The sequence below is a fragment of the Podarcis gaigeae genome, assembly GCF_964106915.1.
Source record: "Podarcis gaigeae genome assembly, chromosome: 16".
In the NCBI taxonomy this organism is placed as follows: Eukaryota; Metazoa; Chordata; class Lepidosauria; order Squamata; family Lacertidae; genus Podarcis; species Podarcis gaigeae.
This window is the reverse complement of record NC_139693.1, coordinates 23,622,095-23,645,784: the sequence shown is the minus strand read 5'-3', so window position 1 is coordinate 23,645,784 and position 23,690 is coordinate 23,622,095. Positions and strand designations below refer to the sequence as shown.

The window sequence follows — 23,690 nt, the reverse complement described above, 5'->3', positions numbered from 1 at the left end:
GCTCAGGACCACAATACCTCAAGGACCGCCTCTTTCCATATGAACCTGCCCGGACCCTGAGAGGTGCGGAGGGCGGCAACACGAGAACAGGCCTTCTCTGCAGTGGCTCCCCATCTGTGGAATGCTCTCTCCAGGGAAGTTCGCCTGGCGCCTTCATTATTCACCTTTAGGCACCAGGCAAAAACGCTCATTTTTAACCAGGCCTTTGGTTGATCTGATTGACATCCTATGCCCTTTTAAAAATGTGGCTCTTTTTCAGGGTGGTTATTGGGTTGTTGTTTTTATTTTGATTATATATATATTGTGGTTTTTATGTTGATATTTTCTGTGAACCGTCCTGAGACCTCTGGGTATAGGGCATTATATAAATTCTAATAATAATAATAATAATAATAATAATAATGCGGCTGTAGCAAAACAAGACACCCCATTTGCCCGCGCAGAAGTTACATGGTTCTTAAACCACTTATGAGGCACACTTATGGGCCTTTGCCGTTGATTGGTACTGCTTCTGTGTGCAGCCAGAAAGTCTGTGCTGATGTTGCCAGGGTCAAACAGATTCCTTACCCTCTGTTTCAGTTAGCTGCCTTTGGTTCTCTGCACAACAGGAGAGACACATGTATGACAAAACAAAACTTGTAAAAGCACACACTCAATTTAATATTTTAAAACGATCCCCGCTACAGATAGAATGGAATGGATAAAACCAGAGGTGGGCAGAAATCTCTGGTGAAAGTCATCGGCAGGATGAAGCTGGAACTGTGCCAACCAAGAATCCCAGAGGGCAACAATTCTCCTCTTCTCTCTTTCTCCTTGCATCGAGCTGCCTGGAGGGAGGATCCCAGCTGCAGAGGAGTCAGCGATGGCTGAAGAAACCCTGAGGATGGTTGAACTTGAAAGGCTTCATCCGACTGGGGCCCCTAAGAAAGAAGAGAGATTCCAGAATATCAACAGCTATTGCAGGACAGCTCTTTATCATCAAATGCTTTCAAAAAATCTGTGGCTCCTATATCAGGATCGTGATGAAAGGGCCGTTTAGAAAGTCACGCTAGTACCTTTGTAGAGATCTGCTGGATGTAACAGAGGAAGATAATCAAGAATTTTACCTGAACAACTTAGGTCCAGGGTACCTCAGGGATTGCCTGAGCCCTCATGAAAGTCTCCTTTCAAACAACCAGTACAGAACCAGGAAAGTGTGCAGAACCAGGAAACTCCACAACATTCATTGATCACACCAGCTGCCCACAGATACCTGACCTCCACACTCTCCTTTTTATTTGAGCAGATTTACACACACTTCTGCCTTTGTGAAAAGAAACAAAAATACTGCGGCCTCTGGCTGTCTCACAGCATACTCTTCCTTGCTCCTTTCGACTGCCTTTGTTAAAGCACAGAGGAGCTTGAAAGGAGGCAGGCAGAACCCCAGTCGCGTTGTGGGTGCAAAAAATCAGAAAGCGCCGTGGCAGGAGATGAAAAACGGGAGACAGCTCCCAGAAGGCACTGGAGACGAGATGAAAGTGCCAAAATCCAGGGGAATGAACAGCTTCCTGCTAGAGATAGAGCTCATTCTTCCTCCCCGCTGGAACAGGAAGAGGCAAGATGAGCCCTCTAGAAGCATGAGTAGAAATGCCAAGTAAGGCTCATAGCTGTACAAGGCGGGAAAAGATAAAGGGCGGCGAGGGAAGGAAGAGACAGCAGGAACAAGGTGTGCCAAATTTTTTGATTGGTGGGGAGGGGATAGAGAGAAAAACAAAGCCCCATGTAGGTCACAGCCACTTAAAAGAAAACCACAGTTTTCTGCACAAGGTGCACAATGAAGCCGTCTTGTATGGAAGCTGCCAATCTACCTCAGTAGTGTCTACACTGACTGGCAACAGCTCTCCAGTGTTTCAGGCATTAAGTTGCTCACTCACAGCTACGGAGGTTCTTTCACCTGGAGACTGGCCAAAACCTGGGCATCTTCTGAAAGTGCACAATGCCCCCCCCTCCCCCAGTCTGGCTACTCTGCTTCAGATGTGCCATAGTACAAGTGTCAGGGACTGTGCTGAGAAGGACTGCACTGAGGAAGAATGGTGGGAGTCACCCCCTTCCCCTGAATCTCCCCAAGAGCAGGAGGACAATATAGATTTGGAACAGGGGTCTGCAGAGGGGCATAGTTCAGAAGGCAGAAGCTTGGAAATACTGGATGAGGAACAGCTAGGAGAAGAAGAACTGGGAGAGAGTTAACAGATCCACAGTTTCTGGACAGCATTCACTCCCCCCCCCCCTTCTCCAAAGACATGGAGAGCTTAGAAAGTGTTAGAACACAAAGTGTAGAGGGTACAAGCTCAGATTACAAGACGTAGGAGTGACGTAGATTAATAGGGACGGAAGGGGGGGAGTGAGCCTTAATTGGGGGCACCGTCATTTCTAGGAGACGTGTTCTTTTCTCTCTCACTGTGATTATTAAAGAATCTAACTGGTAAGACTTCCTTTCATTTGATCATCTTATTTACTGCCATGGGGGAGGAAGCAGATTCCCCGAAATTGGACAATGAGACACACACAAGGCCTGCTCCTTACCTGACGAGGCGCAGACACATTTTCTCCTGCGGAAACTCCTTGGGCCCCTCCACACTGTTGTCGTGGGTCTCCGTCTCTAGGTAGACATCCAGGACAACACACAAGCGCTGCAGCTGGTTGGTCAGGAGCTGGTAGCCTGGCTTGGGACCGTACAGCTCTTTGTAGTAAACAGAGACCTCGCTCTCCATGGCCTGAGGAGAACCAGAGAAGGGAGAGAGAAGGAGAAGTTGAAAAGGGGTCCCTCGGTGATTGCCCAGCCATGTCCTGTATCAGGGATGGGGAACTTGCGACTCCCCAGATGGAACTCCCATCATCCCTGATCATTGACCATGCAAGCTGGGTCAGATGGGAGTTGGTGGGCCATAGGCTCCCTGGTTGAGAGTCCTCTTCCCTGGGTTTGGGCCCAGCACTGTACCCGGATGTTGTCGTCGTTGCTGTTGGTCTTCTCCCCTTTCCAGTTCAGGCACAGGCTGAAGATGGGAGGCATGGAGGAGTAGCCTGGGTTCAGCACCACCGCTGCCTGCAGCTTGGCTAATCACAGAAGGGAATGGAATGGAATGTCATCATAATTATTATTATTACATCTGAAGGCAGCCCTGTTCAGGGAAGCTTTTAATGTGTGACATTTTAGTGTATTTTTGGTCCTTGTTGGAAGCCGCCCAGAGTGGCTGGAGAAACCCAGCCAGATGGGCGGGGTACAAATAATAAATTATCATCATCATCATCATCATCATCATCATGGAATAGTCAAAATTTCTAGCCGCTCTTGGTTTATGAGTAAACGCAAAAAAATGAAGGCATGCACAACGAACCTGGCCACTGAACTAAGGTAACCCACAGCTTTACTCGTCGTTCTCTTTGCCTTGATCACCAAGCAGCCCCTGGAAAACTGCACACAAGGGAATGCGGCTCCCAGAATGAAAACAGTGGCTTCCAGCAACTGTTAATCTGAAGTATTACTGCCTCCAACCGTGGAGACAGAGCACAGCCACTGTGGATATGCTCTGCCCCTGCGGCTGGAGGCAAATACGTTTCAGCTACAAGAAACCACAGGAGGGGATAGGGGTCTCGTGCTCAAATCCTACTTGTGGGTTTCCCGCAGGCAATCTGGTTGGCTGCTGTTGAGAAGAGGATGATGGTGAACTAGGTGGGCTGCTGCCCTGACCCAGCAGGGCTCTTGTGACTCTAATGGTCCACACCTCTGATGACAGCCATGCCTTCTTCTCAAGCCTGCTTGCGGTGGGGAAACACAGGAGAAAGAGAATCACCCACCTGTTCCTCTTTCTATCAGGGCCATGTAGTACAGGTGCGTGTCCTCGGCCAAACCGGCCTCGACGACATCTTTTGTGTAGGACAGCTCCTGCAGTGGGAAGAGGGAGAAGCGGGCGGTGAGCTGGGTCTACAGAGGTAGGGACGCTGCGTATCCACACACAATGGAGTCTCTTTACAACACAAGCACAGATCAGACGGCTCAGATCGACACGCAGTGCAGAAAGCAGGCAGCTGAGGCCAGCGGTGTGAGATGGAAAAGCAAGAATAAGCATTCCACTTCCAAAAACTTTTTGCTTCATTAAAATAGTAATAACCTGTCAGGCTTCAGGGAATCTGATCCCCCTCCCTTATGGCAGGCTGCCAGTAATGGAAAGACAAGAAGCTCTTAACAAGGTATTTTATTCAATATTCAGAGAGAGACGTACAAATGCCGTTTCTCGGATAATGGCGTTGCTCCGAGTAAAGTCCCACCCCATCCGTCTCTGCTATTATATGCCATCCCTACACTGGCTGATCCCTACACTGGTGCTTTCTGCCTCTGAGCTTTCTATTCTCCTACTCTCAATGCCTGCCGGGTTCGGGGAGAGGGGTGGTGGTCTGGAATGCTTTCTAACGACACTGAGTCTGTCAGCTGTCTCTCCCCTGGTGCTGCTTCTTCTTCCTGCTCCTCTTCCAATATTCCCAGCTTCTCCCCTCTACAACCTCTGAACTGTGACCTTCTGCAAACCACTGTTGTAAACCTATACTGTCTTCCTCTTCTCTGGGAATTGCAGGAGCAGGGGGCGGCCTCCACCATTACTCTCAGTCCAGCCCCTGACATAATGATAACAATACAGTGGTACCTCTGGTTACGTACTTAATTCGTTCTGGAGGTCCGTTCTTAACCTGAAACTGTTCTTAACCTGAAGCACCACTTTAGCTAATGGGGCCTCCTGCTGCTGCCATGCCGCCAGAGCACGATTTCTGTTCTCATCCTGAAGCAAAGTTCTTAACCCAAGGTACTATTTCTGGATTAGCGGAGTCTGTAACCTGAAGCATCTGTAACCTGAAGCGTCTGTAACCCGAGGTACCACTGTAATAGATACAATACCAACCAAACTGAGTAAAGCTGTAATTGCCTCTCCCTCCACATGGCTATTCTTAAGCAGCATGCACACATATATGATTTTCAAGCAAAGCAGGAAGCATTCTCAGATGTAGCATTCAAACAACATTAAATGGGCTTTTTTGATTCCCTCCCTCCCAGCTCAAATCAAGTATTTCAGGGCAGCCTTTCCCGCCCAGTGGTTTTGGACTACACCCCAGCCAGCACAGCTGTTTTTGGCCTCAGCTCCCCATCAAGTCCCAGACAGTCCAGAACAGCTGGCGGGCACCAGATTGGGGGAGGCTGGTTTAGCAGGTTCTTTCTCACAAGACTCCACTTACCAGGTAATCCTCGTACGTGAGCGCTGTCCACTTCACCAACCGCGACACAATCTTTGCCGGAAAGAGATGCTGGCACTCGCTAGAGACCGGCAGAATGCCATGCTCTGAAGCCCAAGATGGGGGAAAAAAAAACATAAATATGATCCAAGAGAGTCCCCTTTCCCTAGCAAGGTCAACGTGTTATGTTCAGAAGTGGCAGCTCGAAGGGCAAATCTGGCCGCTGGACAATTGTGGCTTTAGGTTCCTGTCATATATGGTTAAGCCAAAAAGGTTCTAAACCTCTGAAGGCTCAAAAGAGTTCTGACAGGTAACACCTGGTGATAGGACCAACATGCTGATGAGTGATAAATTAGCACAAAGCTTGCTCCATCGGAGATGGAAGTGGAAAAAACAGAGAGGTGCTTGGAAGCTGCAAAGGCAGTGTTTGACCAAGATTGTCTCAATCAGTGACAAGCAGAAGATGTACTGCAGGATCCCTCGGCTAATTCCCAGTGAGCCGCTGAATATCTGTTGGTTGCTAGGACTCTTGCCAAGAATGCTGAGTTAGGGAGATCGTGGTCTGATCCCACAAAGGAGATAGGACTGTGGGAACTGGCCAGTCAATTCCTGTAGCTTGGTGAGCCCGATCTGGACCTTGGGCTAGCCACCAACTTTTAGAACTTTTTCTTTAGAGAGGTTCAGTGTTCACACCATTCTACTCAGTGCTCTGAAGATTCCAATGTCCTAGCTACATTTCAATGTATAGCTGATAATTGTCAATCACACCCGGGACACCTATTTGGACACATGGACTGTGTATATTAATTTATATGTTCAAGTCAAGATCAGTGGGATATTTTAACTGTCTATGAAGTTGATGGTGTTTCCTTTCCCCTTCTATTGTAGCTTCAAAACTTTACAATTTTGGAGAAAGTCAGCGGGGAGAATGTGTGGAAGGGACGCAATCTGGATGAACCCCCTCTACACCATCTCCCTGCCAAAAATTGCCTCTCAAAGCTTTTGTTAATTCCCCCCCCCCCCCCCAAGGAGCTACTACAGCAGCTTCCAGGGGGTGATTTTTGTCAAGGAAACAGGCATGTGGAGAATAATTACTTAAAATTCCCCCACTGTCCATGCCATTGCCATGGGGCTCCCACAGCTGCTTGTTCATAAATGAAACAATTTAGCTGCTTCTAAGCAAGCAAAAATGCTTTTTAAGTTAGATGTAGTTAGGCCTGGAGGTGGCAGATTTGCATCTGGGAGACTGCCACCTCAGATTACAGGTAGGGGGTTCTCATGATGTGATTCTCCATACAAAATAAAAATCCCTGCACCTAGAAAACTAGCAGTGTCAGAGGAAATGGGACTCTAGCTACATCTTCCTGACATGCTAGGTTTTCTTGTGCAGGGATTATTTGTTTGTTGTATGAAGGAACATTCTGCCTCCAACTTTGTAAGTTGAAATGAGTCCCAGGCCTGAGGGTGGGGGGCATCTGATGCTCAGAGTGTGTGTGATTGGTGGAATCCAGAGTGTCACTACTGGGGGAAGAAGCAGAGCAGCTGGGATTTACCAAGGGAAGCAAACTGCTTGTGTAGAGCAAGGCGGGACTCCAGCCTCATCTTGAGCAATTTCATGGTCCTCTCCATGTGGCTAGCACTCAGCGAGTTATCGGCAATCACAGGATTCTGCAAATGGGATAAAGGCAAAAGTGGTGTTACCTCCACACCACTGAAGAGCCAGGAAACTGGGCAGGCTTGACCAGATTGGATTCTCTCACAGCTGCAACCTGTTTCCTTGCACAGCCTCATCCGAGATAAAAAAGCTGAGGCCCCTATATCATCCAGATTCCTCTGTGCACAACATTAAAACTCGTCCTTATGCTGACAGACGAGAGAATGGTGGATAAAGTCATAGAAGCAATCATCTAGCCCAATCCCTGTCCCATATGGGGATTGAACCTGCAACCTTGGTGTCATCAGCAACATGTTCTAATCAGCTGAGCTATCCTAAGGATACTTGCTGAGTCCTCCTTCCACTGCCCTGGGACTCTGCTCTTATGGTTTGGAACCACCTAAACATGCACAAATTTACACACACACACACACACACACACACACACACACTTCCATAAGAAGAGCCATGCTGGATCAGACCAATGGCCCATCTAGTCAGGCACCCTGCCATGGGCATAGCCGGGGGGGGGGGGTGCAGCTGCTCCCCCTAAAACAAGTAAATAAATAAAAATACTTAACTGACCAATTGCGTCTCAGAGAACTCAGTTCTGTCCCAACCCAACATAAAACCTGACCCACCTAAGATAAATCCTGGCTATGCCCATGCATCCTGCTCTCACTGTGGCCAACCAGATGCCCCAATAGGAGGCCTGTAAGCAGGATCCGAGCAAAAGAGCTCTCTCCCCTCCTTGCAGTTTCCAGCAACTGGTGTTTGGAAGCATTACTGCCTCCAGCTGCAGAGGCAGAGTGCAGCCATCACAGCTAGTAGCCATGTCCCCCGTAAACCCCTCAGTGCATCTTCATTCACCTGCCCGCAAGCAAATGCTCGCTCCGTTTGCAATTTGGAGAGCCTGGTCCAGCAGTGCCGGCAAAGGCTGCCTATCGAGATTTGGGCTGCGTCTTCCCCATTGTTCAGAGGCAGCTCTGCACCTACCTGGGGCTGATCCTTGGGGAAATGCAGGCCCCCCAACTTCTGCACCCACAGGTAAGGGTGTCCCAGTTCTGCAACGTAGTCGCTCAGGGACACGATCCTGGAAGACACAAGGCGGGAGGGCGCAGGTGAGAAGCCATGAAGGAGAGGCCTACAAGGCAAGCACCTCTGTCCATTACCAGCTTACCCGACTTTATCAAACTGGAACTGGTTGGCGGGGTTTGGAGTCCTCTTTCCGTGATCTCCAGGATACAGGCAGCTCAGGAGGGTGTCGGGGCACAGCAAGTCTCTAGAAAGAAATAGGAACAAGCGATGTGAAATTCAGGATCTTCTTTGTTGGAAGATCCAGCAAAGATAGGAAAAAGTCATTCTTCACACAGCAGAGTTGAACTACGGAACTTGCTCCCGCCGGAGGAAGCAACAGCCACCAACCTTACGTGCTGTTAAAAGAGGATTGGGCAAATTCAAGGAGGAGGGGCAAGGCTATTGATCACTACTAACCACTATGAGTAGGCTCTGCCTCCATGGTCGGAGACAGCAGCAATACTTCTGAATACCAGGTTCTGGGAACCACAGGAGGGGGAGGCCACTGTGAGAACAGGATACTGGACTAGATGGGCTCTTGTGCGACTGTGTTTCATTTCTATCTAAGTTGGATCTGCCAAAGAAAAATCTCCCCATATGAACGACTCTAAGATTCTGTGCAAGTTTACTTCTGCTGCGTTGCCATGGGAATTCCGCAGGAGATCTGCAGGGACCTCTGTTGTGTGTGTCTGTGTTCTCCTCCCCTCACCCACTGGAACATTCTGATGTCACTCAGATCTTTTGAAACTCCATTTTGCATCCATTCCTGTCGTCTGCGCTGTCCCCCTTTCTAAATGGGCCACAGACTGTCATCTTGCAGTGATGACTCTAGAGTTGTATGCAGGCATACTCTGCATTCTCTTCAGATCATATAAATATTCCCCTCCCCTTTTAGAGTTGAATGCAGGCAGTCCCCACAGCTCCCACCGTTTCTCTCAAATGCTGCCGACAGAAGTAAACGGGTTCTCTGATCAGCAGCAGATTAGACTGAAAAGTCACATCAAACACAGATAATGAGGGCGACCGAGGACCCTGTGTTTAGGCAGGAACATAATCAGATCATAGCATTCATACTTATCAGCGACTTTAAGAATCAGGGTAGTTAGCCAAGCAGGAAGTCAGGTTACTGAAGGCTGCCACCGGGAATTAACAGCAGAAGTGTCCAAAGATGAATAATTGCCCTGGCACATATACACCCCCCCCCCAACATCACCTCCTCTTTTTCCACTGTTAAAACTGCCTTAATTGGGAGTGTGTGCGTGCGTGCAATAAACAAAGGTTTAAGTGATGCTCTGCCGAACCTCTCAGCTTTAACTAAAGTTAATGTTAGACACGTGTGTAGCAGGCTACTGCAGGGGAAAGAGCAAGCTGCTTTTCCCAAGCCTATTTTGGCAGCTGTGCTTCCAAGCCAGATTTCCACGCACACCCCAACACACACAACTCCAAAGGGATTAAAAGCTCCACTCCCTGAGAGGTGAGGCAACTCACAGAGCAGCAGAGGGAAGGGAGAGGAATAGGAGGAAGCAGTCTCAGCAGAGAGAGAGACTCAGCGACAGGGAGAGGAAGCGATTAGTCTGCCAGAGAGTAATTAAATGAGACAGGGAGACGAGATGCGATCAGCCCCTAATTTATCCTCGCCAACTCAACAGAGCACCAGAGACACATAGGTCCATTTGTTGGTTTTCCCCCTGCTATCTGACCCATAGGAATGCTCCTCTCTCATCAGGCTCCTCCCTGTCTCGCTGCCAAGATAAATTAAGAGATCAGAGACAGATCTTGTCTTTTCCGCTAAAGTCTCTCCGCTCTTTAGGGGCGAATGAGGCCCAAGAGGGGATATATAACTGCAATGACTACAAGCGACATGCAAGTGACTCTGCAAACTTGTGTGCCCACAGCGCCCCCTGGTGCAACTTTATTGCAGTGCCCATCTTTTGCGCTGCCCCAAACAACGTATTGCAGTGTAAGGCAGAAAGCCAAGTTCTGCCAAGTTAGATGGGAAAGTTCAGGCTGGGGAATTTTTAGGCCTGAGGTTCTGGCTGATCGTGGTTTAACGGGAGGCCCACCGCTCCATTACACAGATCAGAAGACTCAAATCTTCAGTATTTGAGAACAGCAGCTGACAAATCCTGTTCTCTTTACAGATAGGTAGCCGTGTTGGTCTGCCATAGTCAAAACAAAAAAATTCCTTCCAGTAGCACCTTAAAGACCAACTAAGTTAGTTCTTGGTATGAGCTTTTGTGTGCATGCACACTTCTTCAGATACCCAGGGAGTATCTGAAGAGTATCTGTCTTGGTATCTGAAGAAGTGTGCATGCACACGAAAGCTCATACCTGTTCTCTTTGTTACTCCATAATTCTTCAAATTGTGGCGCCGTTAAAATTCACGCTTGTGTACGCTAGCCGACTCCAATGCAGGACAGCAACTGTGCCTGCTTGTTTCAAGGTGCTGCCTTCTGTACAGTTAAGTGGACAATTTAACAAGACCCAAGGTTAACAAATGGTTTTGCCTGCGTAGAGCAAGAGACGTGAGTCTGTTGATGCTTCTGCACTGTAACCTATATAGTGAGCACAGAGCATGGGTGGAGAACCCTTTTCGCTCCACAGGCCAAAGCCGTATCTGCCACGCGGGGCCAAATGTGACAGGTGGGCGCAGCCATAAGTCTGCTGTTCTCACAGTGGCCCACCAGATACCTGTGGGAAACCTGCAAACAGGATTCGAAGCACAAGAGCACTCTCCCCTCCTGTGGTTTCCAACAGAAGCAATTATGCCTTCAAGAGAGGAGGCATAACACGGCCAATGTGGATAGTTGCCATGGATAGCCCTCTCCTCCATGAATTTGCCTAATCTGGTTTTAAAGACATCTAGGTTGGTGGTCATCGCTGCTTCCTGTGGCAGCGAGTTCCATAGTTTCGACCCAATCTGGAAGGGGAAGGAGACTTGCAAAAGCTTTTGTCCCCCCCTCCCTTTAAGGTCTGGGGACCTAAAAGTAAAGTGAGGGAGAGATTTGCAAAGGCTTTGCAATCTTCCTTTGTGTTGGTTTAGTTCAGTTCTCATAAGGAAAACAAATCCCTAGGCTCAGAAGTTCTCTGTCCTGCAAAGAACACAGGAAGTGACTGGCTGCTTGATCAGGCCAAAGGGGCTCCTGTTCTCACAGTGGCCAACCAGATGCCTCTTCTGGGAACCCCGCAGGTAGGAGCTGTGTAGTGATCCCCAGCATACTGCCCCCAACAGTGAAAGGAGAACACAGCCACCTTTTCTACCTGGCTGTGGTTGGCAGAACTTGGGGTTCTAGTAGATCCAAATTGCCGAACGTCTGCCCACCCCTGATCAAGATGGACCAACAACCTAAGTCAGGTTAACTTTGCTTCTCAAGTCCCAAAATGAGGTACCTCTTTGCCAGGTGCTGCAGGAAGAGGGTACGCAGAAAACACTCACAAACCTTCCACATCTCAGAAAGACTGCACTGGAATCTCTCCTTTTTCTTCAGGGGTTAAACAACAACAACCACCACCCACCAGGCAAAGTAGAATTCTGCCAGGAGCCACAACAGCTTGCCAACACCCCATGAAATAATTTCCCAGCTGATCCTACCCTTGGCACCTGGGATCCATCAGCGACAGCCTGTCCCCTCGCCACCCCCTGCGAAGCTCACCCGGCACTGATGGGCATGGACATCTCCGCAGCTGCCGTCACCTTGGCTTTCGTTGTCATGACGTTGAGGTTCATCAGATAGTAGAAGGTGAGGAGGAGGAGGCTGCCATCTGCAATGACACAGCCAATGCCAGGGGTTTAGGAAGGGAGAAGGCAATTTGTCGAGCAGGGAAGGTGCAGAGAGAGAAAGGAGAGAGCAACAACTTCCAGTTGTGTTTAAACCACTGCGAGAGGATGGGGGTCAGTGAACTGTTCCCTTACCTGTTGGAACTCACTAGCTATAATACATGGAGAACCTCAGGCTTGCGGGCTGAATATGGCCCACCAGGACTCTCTACCTGTCTAGCCCTCGAAGTCTCCCTCTCCTAAGCCACAACCCTTCTCCACATGCAATGGCCCTCCCTGGCCCTACTTCATACTCTCCTTGAGCGTTCTTTTGCCTGGCTGTAAATATGTCCTTCAACTCAGAAAACACTCCTTGCTTGCCGTTCTCCAACCAAAGAAATGTGTACAAAAATGCATGGAAGGAAAGCGTGTATTAAAAAGCCATGTTTTAGTGAAAGTAACATGCAAAACTTCCTCTAAGTCAAAGTTGCTTGAATATTAGGAGAAAGGCGCAGGAAAACGATTACAATTGTTTGGTGAAAGTGTGTTGTGTGTGATCAAAAAATCGCAAGCTGCTGAGGAGATGTCGGGGACCACCCTAAGACCGGAAAAATGAACAACTAACTGATATGGAAATTGAAATATTCATTCACCCCTAACTTCCAGAGAAGGGAAAGAGCCCCAGTTTAGGGGCACCAACAGATGAGCCGCTTTGCTCTCTCACGTACCTTTGCATTTCAGGTCGACGGTGACGGACAGTGGGTGCCTCTTGAGCATTTCCTTCCGCTTGTCATCCAGCTGCACCCCTAAGGTTGGGCGACGACGCTTCTAGAGTGGGGAAGGGAGAATCACAACACATTCCTGCCTCCTCTCTCCCAACGAGCTTCCCCTGCAAGTCTGCACTTTGTTTGCTGTGGCTTTGAACCACACCTGTTGCACTCTGGGCTGCTGCTCCCTCTCCTGCCCTTGTGCTTGACGTGCAAGCGTGAGATGGGCAGCAGGGAGGCACAAGTGCAGTCATTGGTACCCCCCAATATTTCCATTTTCCTTTCGAAGGGGCTGTTGCCCCATTCTGAATAAGCCCCGTTTCAAAATTCTAAACCCAACACGTCTGAGGGACGGTGGACCGGCCCACCTCTGAAAAAGGTTGCTGACCCCTGATCTAGCTTATTATCACCTACATAGACTGGCAGTGGTTGTCTGCAGTTTAAGGTAGGGCTCTCTCACGCCCCTACCTGGAGATTCCGGGAATTAAACTAGCGACCTTCTGTATGCAAGTCAGATGCTCCACCACTGAACTGCAGCTCTTGAGTATACAAAGTCAGACCATCAGCCCACCTAGCTCAGTATTATCAGTGCTTCTCCAGGTTTTCAGACAGGGAGTCTTTTCCCAGCCTTACCTGGAGAGGCTGGAGATAGAATGTGAGACCTTCTGCAGGCAAAGTAGATGCTCTACCACTGAGCTATGCTCCTTCCTGCAGCCCCTCCCAAGTGAGCGCCAGGGAGAGCCAAAAGGAAATGATAATGCAGATGACCGAAGGAGATGGTCTGTTGGTAAGTGCATCACCAAGTCCCAGTATGTCTGTTTCCCCTCACTTCGTTACATGGGAATGGCACACAGGAAAGCCCCTTCACTTATGATTTTTAATGGGGATGGGGTGGGTGAATGATAAGGCACACTAGACATGAAAGAAAGGTCTAATGGCACATGGCATACCAGTTTCAAGGCAGAAGGAGACATCTCCCCACAACATCCCTCCCCTCCCTGCGATTTCATAGCACAGTGGGAAGGTGGAGCTCTTACCGTGGTCTGCTCCTCCTCGGCATCTGAGTCACTCTCATCATCTGTGAATCCAAATAAATGATTGCTAAGAGCCTGGCTGCATCAGGACAAAGACCTATTTAACCTAGCATTCTGTTCTCACAGTGCCCAACCAGATGCCTGTGGAAAGCAAACAAGCAGGACACAAGTGCAACAGATCCTTTAGTGATGGCGGCCAACTTGGATGGCTTTAAAAGGAAGGACCGCCTCTCCCCTTATGAACCAACACAGACCCTGCAATCATCACCCAAGGTGCTGCTTCGTGTGCCTCCTCCACGAGAGGCCCAGGGGGCGGCACACGAGAATGGGCCTTTTCTGTGGTGGCTCTCATCTTATAGGATGCTCTCCCCAGGGAGGCTTGCCTGGCCCTATTGTTACTTATCTTTAGGCGCCAGGCAAAACATTCATCCTCTCCCAGGCCTTTGGCCGATTAAACAATCTGTGTCCTTTGTTTGTTATTATAGCATGCATTTTTGTGCTTTTTTATATTGTAAACCACCATGACCTTCAGATGAAGGGTGATATAGAAATTTAATAAGAATAATAAATGCACGGAGAAAGAGGCTGTCGATGGCCACAAACCATGATGGCTATATTTCACCTCTGCCAGCAGAGGAAGTACCATATTTTTCGCTCCATAAGACGCAAAAACGTGGTTACAAAGCACGGATCCACATGGATCCTCAGGATTTTTGCATTGGGCTACCCCAAACTCACTGTCAAATCACATGTCTGTGGCCGCAGCATGCACCACAAAAATCATACATCCACTGTTTTGTTCAGAATATTTTTTTTTTCTTGTTTTCCTCCTCTAAAAACTAGGTGCGTCTTATGGAGCGAAAAATACGGTATGCCTCTGAATACCAGTTGCTCCACATAGGTCCACTATGTGGGCTTTGTGCTGGGGCAGCTGTTTGGCTACTGTGAAGACAGGATGTTGGACTAGGTGGGCCTTTGACCAGAACCAGGGCTTCTCTTATGCTCCAACAATGAAGCAGCAATGCCTCCCCAGTTATGGAGCATGTTTATCCAACTGCAGCCAGGGCATCCCATACAACATCCAGCATAGACACGTTAACACTGCAGGACAGAATCTCCTAATTTCCTCTTTACAGGATTAACAGTTTTGGTTAGCTTTGAGCTCAGTTTTAACATGCAAGCTGCCAGTGGGCCACCCATATTTTGCGGCCCTTGTCAAGACTACAACTCCCCGTTAGCCTTAATCTTCGGGCGATGTTGGTAGGGGTTGATGGGAGTTTCAGGCTAGCAACTTTTGGAGGGCACCAGTCTGGGGCAGAACAACTTCTGTCAGACCCAGCCAGCATGGCAAATGGGGATGCCAGGAATTGTAGTCCTGGAGTGTGCCAAGCCAAAGAAGGCTGGTCTATGCCAACTGGCTGCTGCTCTCCAGGACATTTCCCAGCCCAGGTAAGTGGGAATCCTTTCGCTGGAGCTCCTGAACCTGGAACCTTATGGAAGCAAAGGACATGCTCAGCTGAAGAGCCATTCACAGCAAGTGAAGGCAGCTTATGGACCCTCACTCACCCTGAGAGTCCTCTGGAGGTTTGCAGAGAGCTTTGGCTTCCTCCACGTTGCCTTCGATAGCCACAGCCAGCTTCTTGTCTGTGAAGGAGATGATGTCATTAGCCACACCTCCCCAAAGATGACTCCCACAAACTCTGTAAAGCAACAAGGTTCTCAAATGCAGATGCTTCATTGGGTTTTGGGCAGCTCTGCTCTCTGTGTTTGTCTCTCTCTCTCTCATTCTTCCCCAACCCTGCAGACTCAGGGGAGCCAGGGATCAGATTAAGGGGGGGGGGGAATGACACAACAACGTGACAGTCTTCAGATAATGTCATGCTTTCTGCAAGGAGCTGTGAAATTTGACACCTCTGCTCCCCTTCAAAGCTCAGCTACCTTGAAATAATAACTTACCACAGGCCTGGCCGTAGGCACTGGCTTGGACAAAGAGCACATAGAGGGGTGGCGGGAGATGCCTGGCCGTCTCATACTGCTTGTGAACCTGATCAAAAGGCATGGAAAGGTACTCCTGGACAGGGAGCGAAGCCTGGTAGGAAAGAGGACCGAGAGGGGAAAAAATGGGAGCTATAATTCTGTGGTTTGAGAGCAGGTTGGCACCAAAATGCCCCCAAAGATGCTGTTTTTACTACGCTACGTTGTCAGTATGTGCCCTTTCATTATTAGGTATATTATGTTTTGATGCACAAGGGGCAGGAACCTGTCACCCAGGGGCCTGATGTGGCCCCCCTGTCTCATTTGATGTAGCCCCGACACCTCTTGAAGCTGCTCTAGTTCTTTTATCCTAGGAGTGGGGAACTGCAGGTTCAGGACACCCCTCCTCCAGGACTCTATCTGGGCCTTGGGACTCTTCCCCAGTCCACACCCCTCACGGGCCCTTGTCTTGAACCCTCCTCAAGTATTTTTGGCCTGGCTGGGCTGTGTCCTTGAACTATGATCACGCCTCTTTCTTGCCTGGTTGGAGGACGGAGTGGAATGTGGGAGAGAATGTGCAGAAACTGAGCTTCTGTACAAAGCGGAGAAATTACATATGTTGCCCCACCCACCACTGGCGTGTGAAACGTCTGGTGGCTCCAACAACCTCAGGAGGCCTGCAGCTTAGCCAACCCTGTCATAAATAATAATAGTAATTGCAGTAGTAGCAAAATAACCAGCATACTGAAGGAGAGGGAAAGGCAACCGTCTCTGACAGTGTCAGTGGGGCTTGTGAAAAAAGTTCTACCCAGAATCTGTTCTTACTAAAAACCGCTCATATATATTCAGGTTTTCCTTCTCTGCAGCAGGGATGGGAATCTGTGGCCCTCCAGAGGCTGTAGGACTCCCAACCCCCCAGCCAAGCATGGCCAATAAGCTGAGAATTATGGGAGATGTAGTCCAGCGACATCCCGCACCAGCTCTCTAATCAATGGTTTGGTTCTGTATTGAGGGCCTCTCCCATGCTGCACCAACAGGGTATGTGGGTTTCTTAACCTCCTGCTGAGAACTCCTAAAGCAATTCTTTTTAAAAGCCTGACCCACAGCATACCTGCATGATGCTGTTGAGCCGAGGCTGGAGGTTACTGAGGTACTCCTTCTTCACTTCTATCTCTTTCAGGATCTTCTCTTTGTTTGCCAGACTTTCTTTGTACTTCTCTGCCAGCCTGCACGTAAGAGATTCACAGTTACTAACAAGCGACAATGTGTCCAGAGAAAGTAGAGGAGGCAGAAAGGGGGACACACACAAAGTCTGGGAACACAGAAAGCTGCCTTATAGTGACTCAGATCAATGGTCCATCTAGTTCAGTATTGTCTACACTGACTGGCAGTGGCTTCCAGAATTTCAGGATGGGATCTCTACCTGGAGGACTGAATCTGGGGCCTTCTGCATTCAGGGCGCTCAAACTATCAAAACAAGCTGAAATTATCCATCTGGCAGGGGGCGCTCCAGGGTTTCATGCAAACGGCTCTCACAGCCCTACCTGGAGATGCTGTGGAACTGACCCTAGGATCATCTGCATGCAGAGAAGAAGCTCTACCACTGACATTTCAGCCCTTCTTCCTCAAGTCCTCCTCTCGTAATATTTCTAAACTTGGAACACTATGGGACCACTCTTCTAGATTTCCAGGTCTGTTCATTTTCTGGCAGTCTTTAAAATGCAAGGTCCCCTGCCCCTGCAAGCATGCCAACATCACAGACTGTCTTGCCAGAGTGGTGCATGCTTTGGTTATCTCCTGCTTGGACTACTGCAATGTGCTCTACGTGGGGCTACCTTTGAAGGTGACCCGGAAACTACAAGTAATCCAGAATGCGGCAGCTAGACGGGTGACCAGGAGTGGCTGCCGAGACCATATAACACTGGTCCTAAAGGATCTTCACTGGCTCCCAGTACATTTCCGAGCACAATTCAAAGTGTTGGTGCTGACCTTTAAAGTCCTAAACGGCCTTGGCCCAGTATACCTGAAGAAGCATCTCCACCCCCATTGTTCAGCCCGGACACCGATGTCCAGCTCCGAGGGCCTTCTGGCTGTTCCCTCCCTCCGAGAAGTGAGGTTACAGGGAACCAGGAAGAGCCTTCTTGGTAGTGGTGGAATGCCCTGTGGAACGCCCTCCCATCAGATGTCAAGGAAAGAAACAATTATCTGACTTTTAGAAGACATCTGAAGGCAGCCCCGTTTAGGGAAGTTTTTAATGTTTGATGTTTTATCACTTTATTATTATTCTGCTGTGAGCCGCCCAGAGTGACTGGGGAAACCCGGCCAGATGGGCGGGGTATAAACAAATAAATTATTATTATTATTATTATTATTATTATTATTATTATTATTTGCTTCTTGCTTTCATTAGCCCCGTTCTGGCTGCAATCCCTCTTGGCTCTCACTGCCTGAGTTCACTATTAGAAGGACCGATACTGCAGAGTGGAAGGAAAGGGAGGAGAACCGTAAGCTTGCTCAAAGCCACCTAGCAGCTGCTGGGCTATCCTGCTCACCGCTTGCGCTGCTCCAGCTCCCAGTCGAGGCGGGAGAGCGTCTGCTGGTGGGGATCGGCGAGCGTAATCTCCGGCTTGCTGATTTCTGCAGGGGCCTCCTTGTAAAACTCCTCCACGCTCACCAGCTCAATCTCCTCATGCTTAGACCTGAAGGAAGGGGACCAGGAGAAAGATAAATAAGGGGGGGGGAGGGACCTTCCTCTGTATCCAAGGTCACATGTAGCCCAAGGACCGCAAGACTGAGCTAGCTGCAGTTCAGTGACAGCTCTCAAGTTGGGCCTTGGAATGGGCTTATCAAAGTTGTGCAGACCAACTAGATAAGGCTAACTTACAGTTCAAACTTCTAAAAGCTTTTTTTTTTCTTCAAATGGCCAGGCTTGTAATAATGAAATACTGGAAGAATTTGGAGGCTGCATTTTTGACAAAAAGGATGGCCAACAGCACTTGAGGGGAACAAAACAAAATTGGCACAAGGTTTGAAGCCACATTAGTCTACTAGCTAACTTTTGGGGGCTTCTCCACCCTCCAGTCACATCCTATTTTTAAAGCTGCTTACTTAAATTCCAGGCATTTTGTGATCTCCTTCTGCAGGTGCATGACTTCGTACAGCAGATTTTGGAGCTGCAGGTGATAAGCATCCACTTTCTGCTTTGCCTGTTAACAGAGCACAGAGTGAAATCATTACAAGGCAAGGAAGTGAAAAATCAAGTTGGTGCGACTGAGACACACGGCTGATGATGCGATCTCAAAAAAGTGGCTAGTTAGTGAAACTGAACTGAGATCCACATGCTCATGTGGGCAACCTTCCAGAGGCCACCTGCCAGTGGTGGGCAGGGCCAGAGACAAAAGTGGGCGGAGCAACAAATGCAAATTTTATTTTGTATAGTAGGCTGGTTTCTATACACATACTCAACACGCATACAAGAGGCATGATCAGAGTTTGAAGACACATTCCATCCCATCACTCAGGGGAGGGAAGTAAGGTCTGGGAGAGGCAAAGTTCAGGAGGGTACGTGGCCTGGGGAGAGTCCTGAAGGGCTACATTTGGCCCCGAGTCTGATGTCCCCCACCCCTGATTTACATATGCAAAGCATACAAAACAACAAATTTCGTTTTACCCCATGGGGAAGTGTGTTTTAAGAAAACACAGAAAGCCATGTTGTCAGAAAACAGTATTGCGTATCAATACCAATACAATCTCTCTTCTTTATAAAGAAAATATGTTAGCTCCATCAGTCCAAAATAATGGGTATTCTCCTATCTCTGTCCTTCTCACTTGGATTTGAATGTTCAGCCCAACACACAAGTAGGAGTGAAAAGGTGGGGTGACAAAAAAAATCTAAAAATTTACTATCTTGTAACGTATAGGCTGTATCATCATCATCATCATCAATTCCCCGCCATTCACCCTCAAGTCCAAGAGTGGGTTGCAACATTAAAACACAATATTCAAAACAGTTTAAAGCAACTAACAATCACAAAAATAAGGTGGGTCTGAAAAATCTTCCCTAGAACTGCCTTGTATGAGAGTACGTGTCCAATGAGGGGGAGGGTTTCAAGATGTGGAGCAAGCTTCGGTGCTGCTGCATCTAATGATCCGACCATCCAAGATCCTGTAACCCTTCCCTGGTTCTCTGGACTCAACCGTACCTCGTGGGTTTGATCCCTTCCCTTCTTTAACCGGATGTGAGCCAAACGGTTGAGTTTCTTCAGGGTCATGAAGTGGACACAGCTCTGGATGCGACGCTCCTCAATCTCGGAAGCCTGAAAGGCAGAGAGAGGGGGGAAAGAGGAAGCTGATTAGGACGGTCCTTACCTTTATATCCCGCCTTCCTTACACCATCATGGAACCCAAGGTGGTTTCTGTGAGGTTTCCCCGGTCTTCATCCATCTAGGCACTGCCCCAGACCTGCCTAGCCTCAGCAAGGTGGGAATCTCATGTGCCTTCAGACTACAGCCCAGGACCCAATTGTGTACCTAACTCCCTTGCCCCCTAAATCTGCCAGGCTTATCCTTCCCTCTTTCAAATATCTAAATTTTGCTAGGGTTTATCTACACCCCCCAGCCCCCGGTCACATTAGAATGCATTGACAGGGGTAGGAAAAATATTTTTAGCCAGATGGTTGGACTCCCTTCCCAGGGCCACATGCCCATACTTGGCAGGGTTACAGGCGAATGTGAGTGGGGTGGCTAATGTAGTTTTACCCTTGTACATTAAGCTTTTTTCTGCTCACACTCACACACTCCTCTCTCTACCTTCCATACAGGCACACAAAAGTCAGTTTCAGAGTTGAAGGAGACATCCCAGCCAGGCAAATACACCTGAAGCAAGGCTAGTGGAGTGTGTGCGTGGTTGGGGAGAGTCCAAGGGCCACACAGATAGGTCGGGGGCACATATGGTTCCCCACCCCTGCCTTACACTGTCTTTGTTGCCTTTGCTCTTCAGCTCCTGGATTTCCGCCATAAGCCTCTGGAGGTCCTGGCAGGTCTCTTTGTAAAGTTCATAATCTTTGTTGGGGTCCCGCAGGTCCATCTCAGCCTCTTCGCTGTAATATTTGGCATCCTGCAAATGGGAACAGAGATGGAAGCTAGACTCTTGGAAGTTCTCTCCTCTTCAGAAGGGAAGGCATGGTATATTATACAAAGGGCTCTCTGTAGCATCTCTGGTCACTCTTGAAAGCAGAATATAAAGGTAGGCAAAAATAATCCTGGAACTGTAAACTCCATCATCACCCTTCCAGTTTATCTTGTTTCTGAGACCATGCCGCATTAAAGCTCAAGGAGAAAGTAAGTTTAAGTTTGAGTACAGCCTTCCACAGCCTAAGAGCGAAAAGTGAGAACACCGGCTAAGCATTTCTCAGCACCCCCTCTGAGAATCTGTTTTCAAGGAAAGGAGAGGTAGCGCTACACTAGGGGCATCACAGCATCCTAGTCGCTAAAAGGCTCCTTCAGATGGTACTTGGGAGTTATATTAATTTTGAAGCAGTAAAAAATGTTAAATTATGCCCAAAAACCTGCAGCACACAAGCCTGCTACACTCCGAGAATGGAATTTGGTGAAGATATAATTTTCTATGTCTGGAAACATCTGCCCATTTGGGCAGGCAGCAAAACCAGGGGGCTTGACTGAACCCCACGCAGATTCCCATGCATGGTTGGTGGGCTGTGTTAAGGCTCTGTGGGTCACAAATTGGGCAGGCTCGCTTTGAGACTCCCTCCCCCTTTTATTCCTGACACACTTTACAGTAAATGCCCACACTTTTGAGTTCACCAGGACATAATCAGTTACTAGTCAAAACCTGGCAGTTAAAATACAGTAACCCCAAGGGCTAGTCTAGAGCATCTTTTACAGACATACCTCCAAACCACTCTGCTTTTCAAAACAGCATCTAAGAAGACCACAAGTAACTCTGTTACAATGAAACTACCTGATCAGTGTCTGGCCTGCCCCTCTTGCCTTCCGATGGGCCTCCATCTGTCCGGATGACCTTCGGCTTCCGTTTCTTACTGGAGTCTGACGACATTTTCTTAAAACATGAGAATCTGAAAACCCATGAAAAGGGGGCAGAGGGATCAGTTAATCTCACACAGACTCAAGTAAAATCTACTTTAATATCAATCACTCTCCAAGGCAATGCGAAAAGTGTACCTGTGACTACCGAAGGACGATTCCTTTATTATTTTAAATCACCCAGAACCATTCAGATTTACCCCTGGACATAAAAATATGCTGAAAGAGAGGTGACTGCAAGAAAAGTCATTCTGCATATAACATCATAACAGGAGATCCAAAACCATATAATGTAGGAACCGGGTCTTCAGCATGGTGGTCCCTACCCTTTCAAATCCCCACCCCTGATGCCTCCCTTGTTTTCTTTTTGGCACCTACTGAAGACTTTCCTCACCCAACAAGCCATCTAAAGTGGGACTTTTTATCCCAGTCGCTACATGTACCAAATTCAAAGCTTTTTTTTTTTTTTTTGTATACAATAAACACCCTATGTTGCACTTAACTCTTTGGGCTCCTTTAGGAGGAAGGGAGGATAAAGAAATTTGATCAATAAAACAAAACCCGGAAGTCAAGAGGGGTCCCAGGCCTTATTACCTTTCAACCACAATGGCAACTTTTAAAATACAATTAATCTGTATTTCATAATGGTTTGTTTTTTAAAAAAAATGTTGTTAGCCGACTTGAACCCCTACAGCTTGGGAGAAAAGCGGGATAGGTAAAGGTAAAGGGACCCCTGACCATTAGGTCCAGTCGTGACCAAATTTGGGGTTGCGGAGCTCATCTCGCTTGACTGGCCAAGGGAGCCGGCATACAGCTTCCGGGTCATGTGGCCAGCATGACTAAGCTGCTTCTGGCGAACCAGAGCAGCACACGGAAACGCTTTACCTTCTTGCCAGAGTGGTACCTATTTATCTACTTGCACTTTGACATGCTTTTGAACTGCTGGGTTGGCAGGAGCAGGGACCGAGCAACCGGAGCTCACCCTGTTGTGGGGATTCGAACCACCGACCATCTGATCGGCAAGTCCTAGGCGCTGTGGGTTAAACCCTTATATATATTAAATAATGGCAATTGACAACAATAATACAGTGGTACCTCGGGTTAAGAACTTAATTCGTTCTGGATGTCCGTTCTTAACCTGAAACTGTTCTTAACCTGAGACACCACTTTAACTAATGGGGCCTCCTGCTGCCGCCGCTGCGCAATTTCTGTTCTCATCCTGAAGCAAAGTTCTTAACCTGAGGTACTATTTCTGGGTTAGCGGAGTCTGTAACCTGAAGCGTCTTTAACCTGAAGCGTCTGTAACCCGAGGTACCACTGTAATGACCCTCTTCCCTCCCCATTCTTGTTCACTATAAGAGAATAATGCTTAGAGGCCCTTGGATGTTTGCACATGCTCAGAGGGGCTCTCACCTGCAGCAGCCGCCACAAGTACCAAGAGGCTGAGCCCTTGCCCAGAAAACGAATACCTCCCGGGGCTAAAAGCCCCCCCCCCCCGAATTCTCCTCGCCCTCCCCGCCTCCTGATCTGGTTTGGAGAGGGAGGGGGGTATTAGCAGCGGCAACCCCACCCTCAGAGGGCAGAAGGGAAGAAAGAGGTAAGCCGTTAACCGACGGTCACGCGCCCTCCCCTCCCCCCTCCCGCCATCCGGCTCTCACCGATTGATCCTCCTTCTTCCACAAAGCCTCAGAGCCCAACCGGAAGCACCGAACCGGAAGCGCGGGCAAAGCAAGCCGGTCGCCGGCGAAACGACTAGAGCGTCGGCACAGAGTTTCCCCCCCTCTCTCTCTCTTCCGCCCCCTAGTGGCGCCTCGCGGATACTTACAGGAAAGGAGGGAGCAGCTTCTTCTGCTGTATTTTCTCCATCCCCGCTTTTCCTCTCCTCTCCCCCAGCTTCTTGAAAAATAATAATTTTTTATTTTACGTTTATATTTTTCCTGTTGTATAATTATTTAATAATAAGCATTGCTATTATAGATTGAAGTTTCTCTGCCTTATATAACAATCTTACCACCTCGCTGCCAGATTTGCTTATAAGCTAAACAAGCTGTAGCTTAGGGCCCCACTCTCTTGGGGCCCCCAAAAAATTAAAGGACAAAAAACATGGAT

The 23,690-nt window shown here is 48.5% G+C and overlaps 1 protein-coding gene across 2 annotated transcripts; it reads right to left on the bottom strand.

The window, feature by feature from the left end:
- Positions 1–633: 633 nt before the first annotated feature.
- THOC5 (THO complex subunit 5) lies at positions 634–23,329 on the bottom strand. 2 transcript variants are annotated; one of them, XM_083717217.1, is made up of 20 exons: positions 23,240–23,329; positions 21,499–21,613; positions 20,491–20,634; positions 19,722–19,835; positions 18,628–18,725; positions 18,072–18,218; positions 16,631–16,745; positions 15,502–15,634; positions 15,112–15,189; positions 13,549–13,589; positions 12,473–12,572; positions 11,641–11,749; positions 8,091–8,192; positions 7,907–8,003; positions 6,810–6,924; positions 5,260–5,363; positions 3,835–3,922; positions 2,978–3,093; positions 2,563–2,753; positions 634–920 (listed from the first exon to the last, which is right to left on the bottom strand). In XM_083717217.1, exons 2-20 carry the CDS (start codon positions 21,592–21,594, stop codon positions 857–859), a joined length of 2,052 nt encoding a protein of 683 aa, XP_083573343.1. In that variant the 5' UTR covers positions 21,595–21,613; positions 23,240–23,329; the 3' UTR covers positions 634–856. The 2 variants fall into 2 exon arrangements, with proteins under 2 accessions (XP_083573343.1, XP_083573344.1); XM_083717218.1 differs by having other exon boundaries at positions 22,995–23,244.
- Between the last annotated feature and the right edge of the window lie 361 nt (positions 23,330–23,690).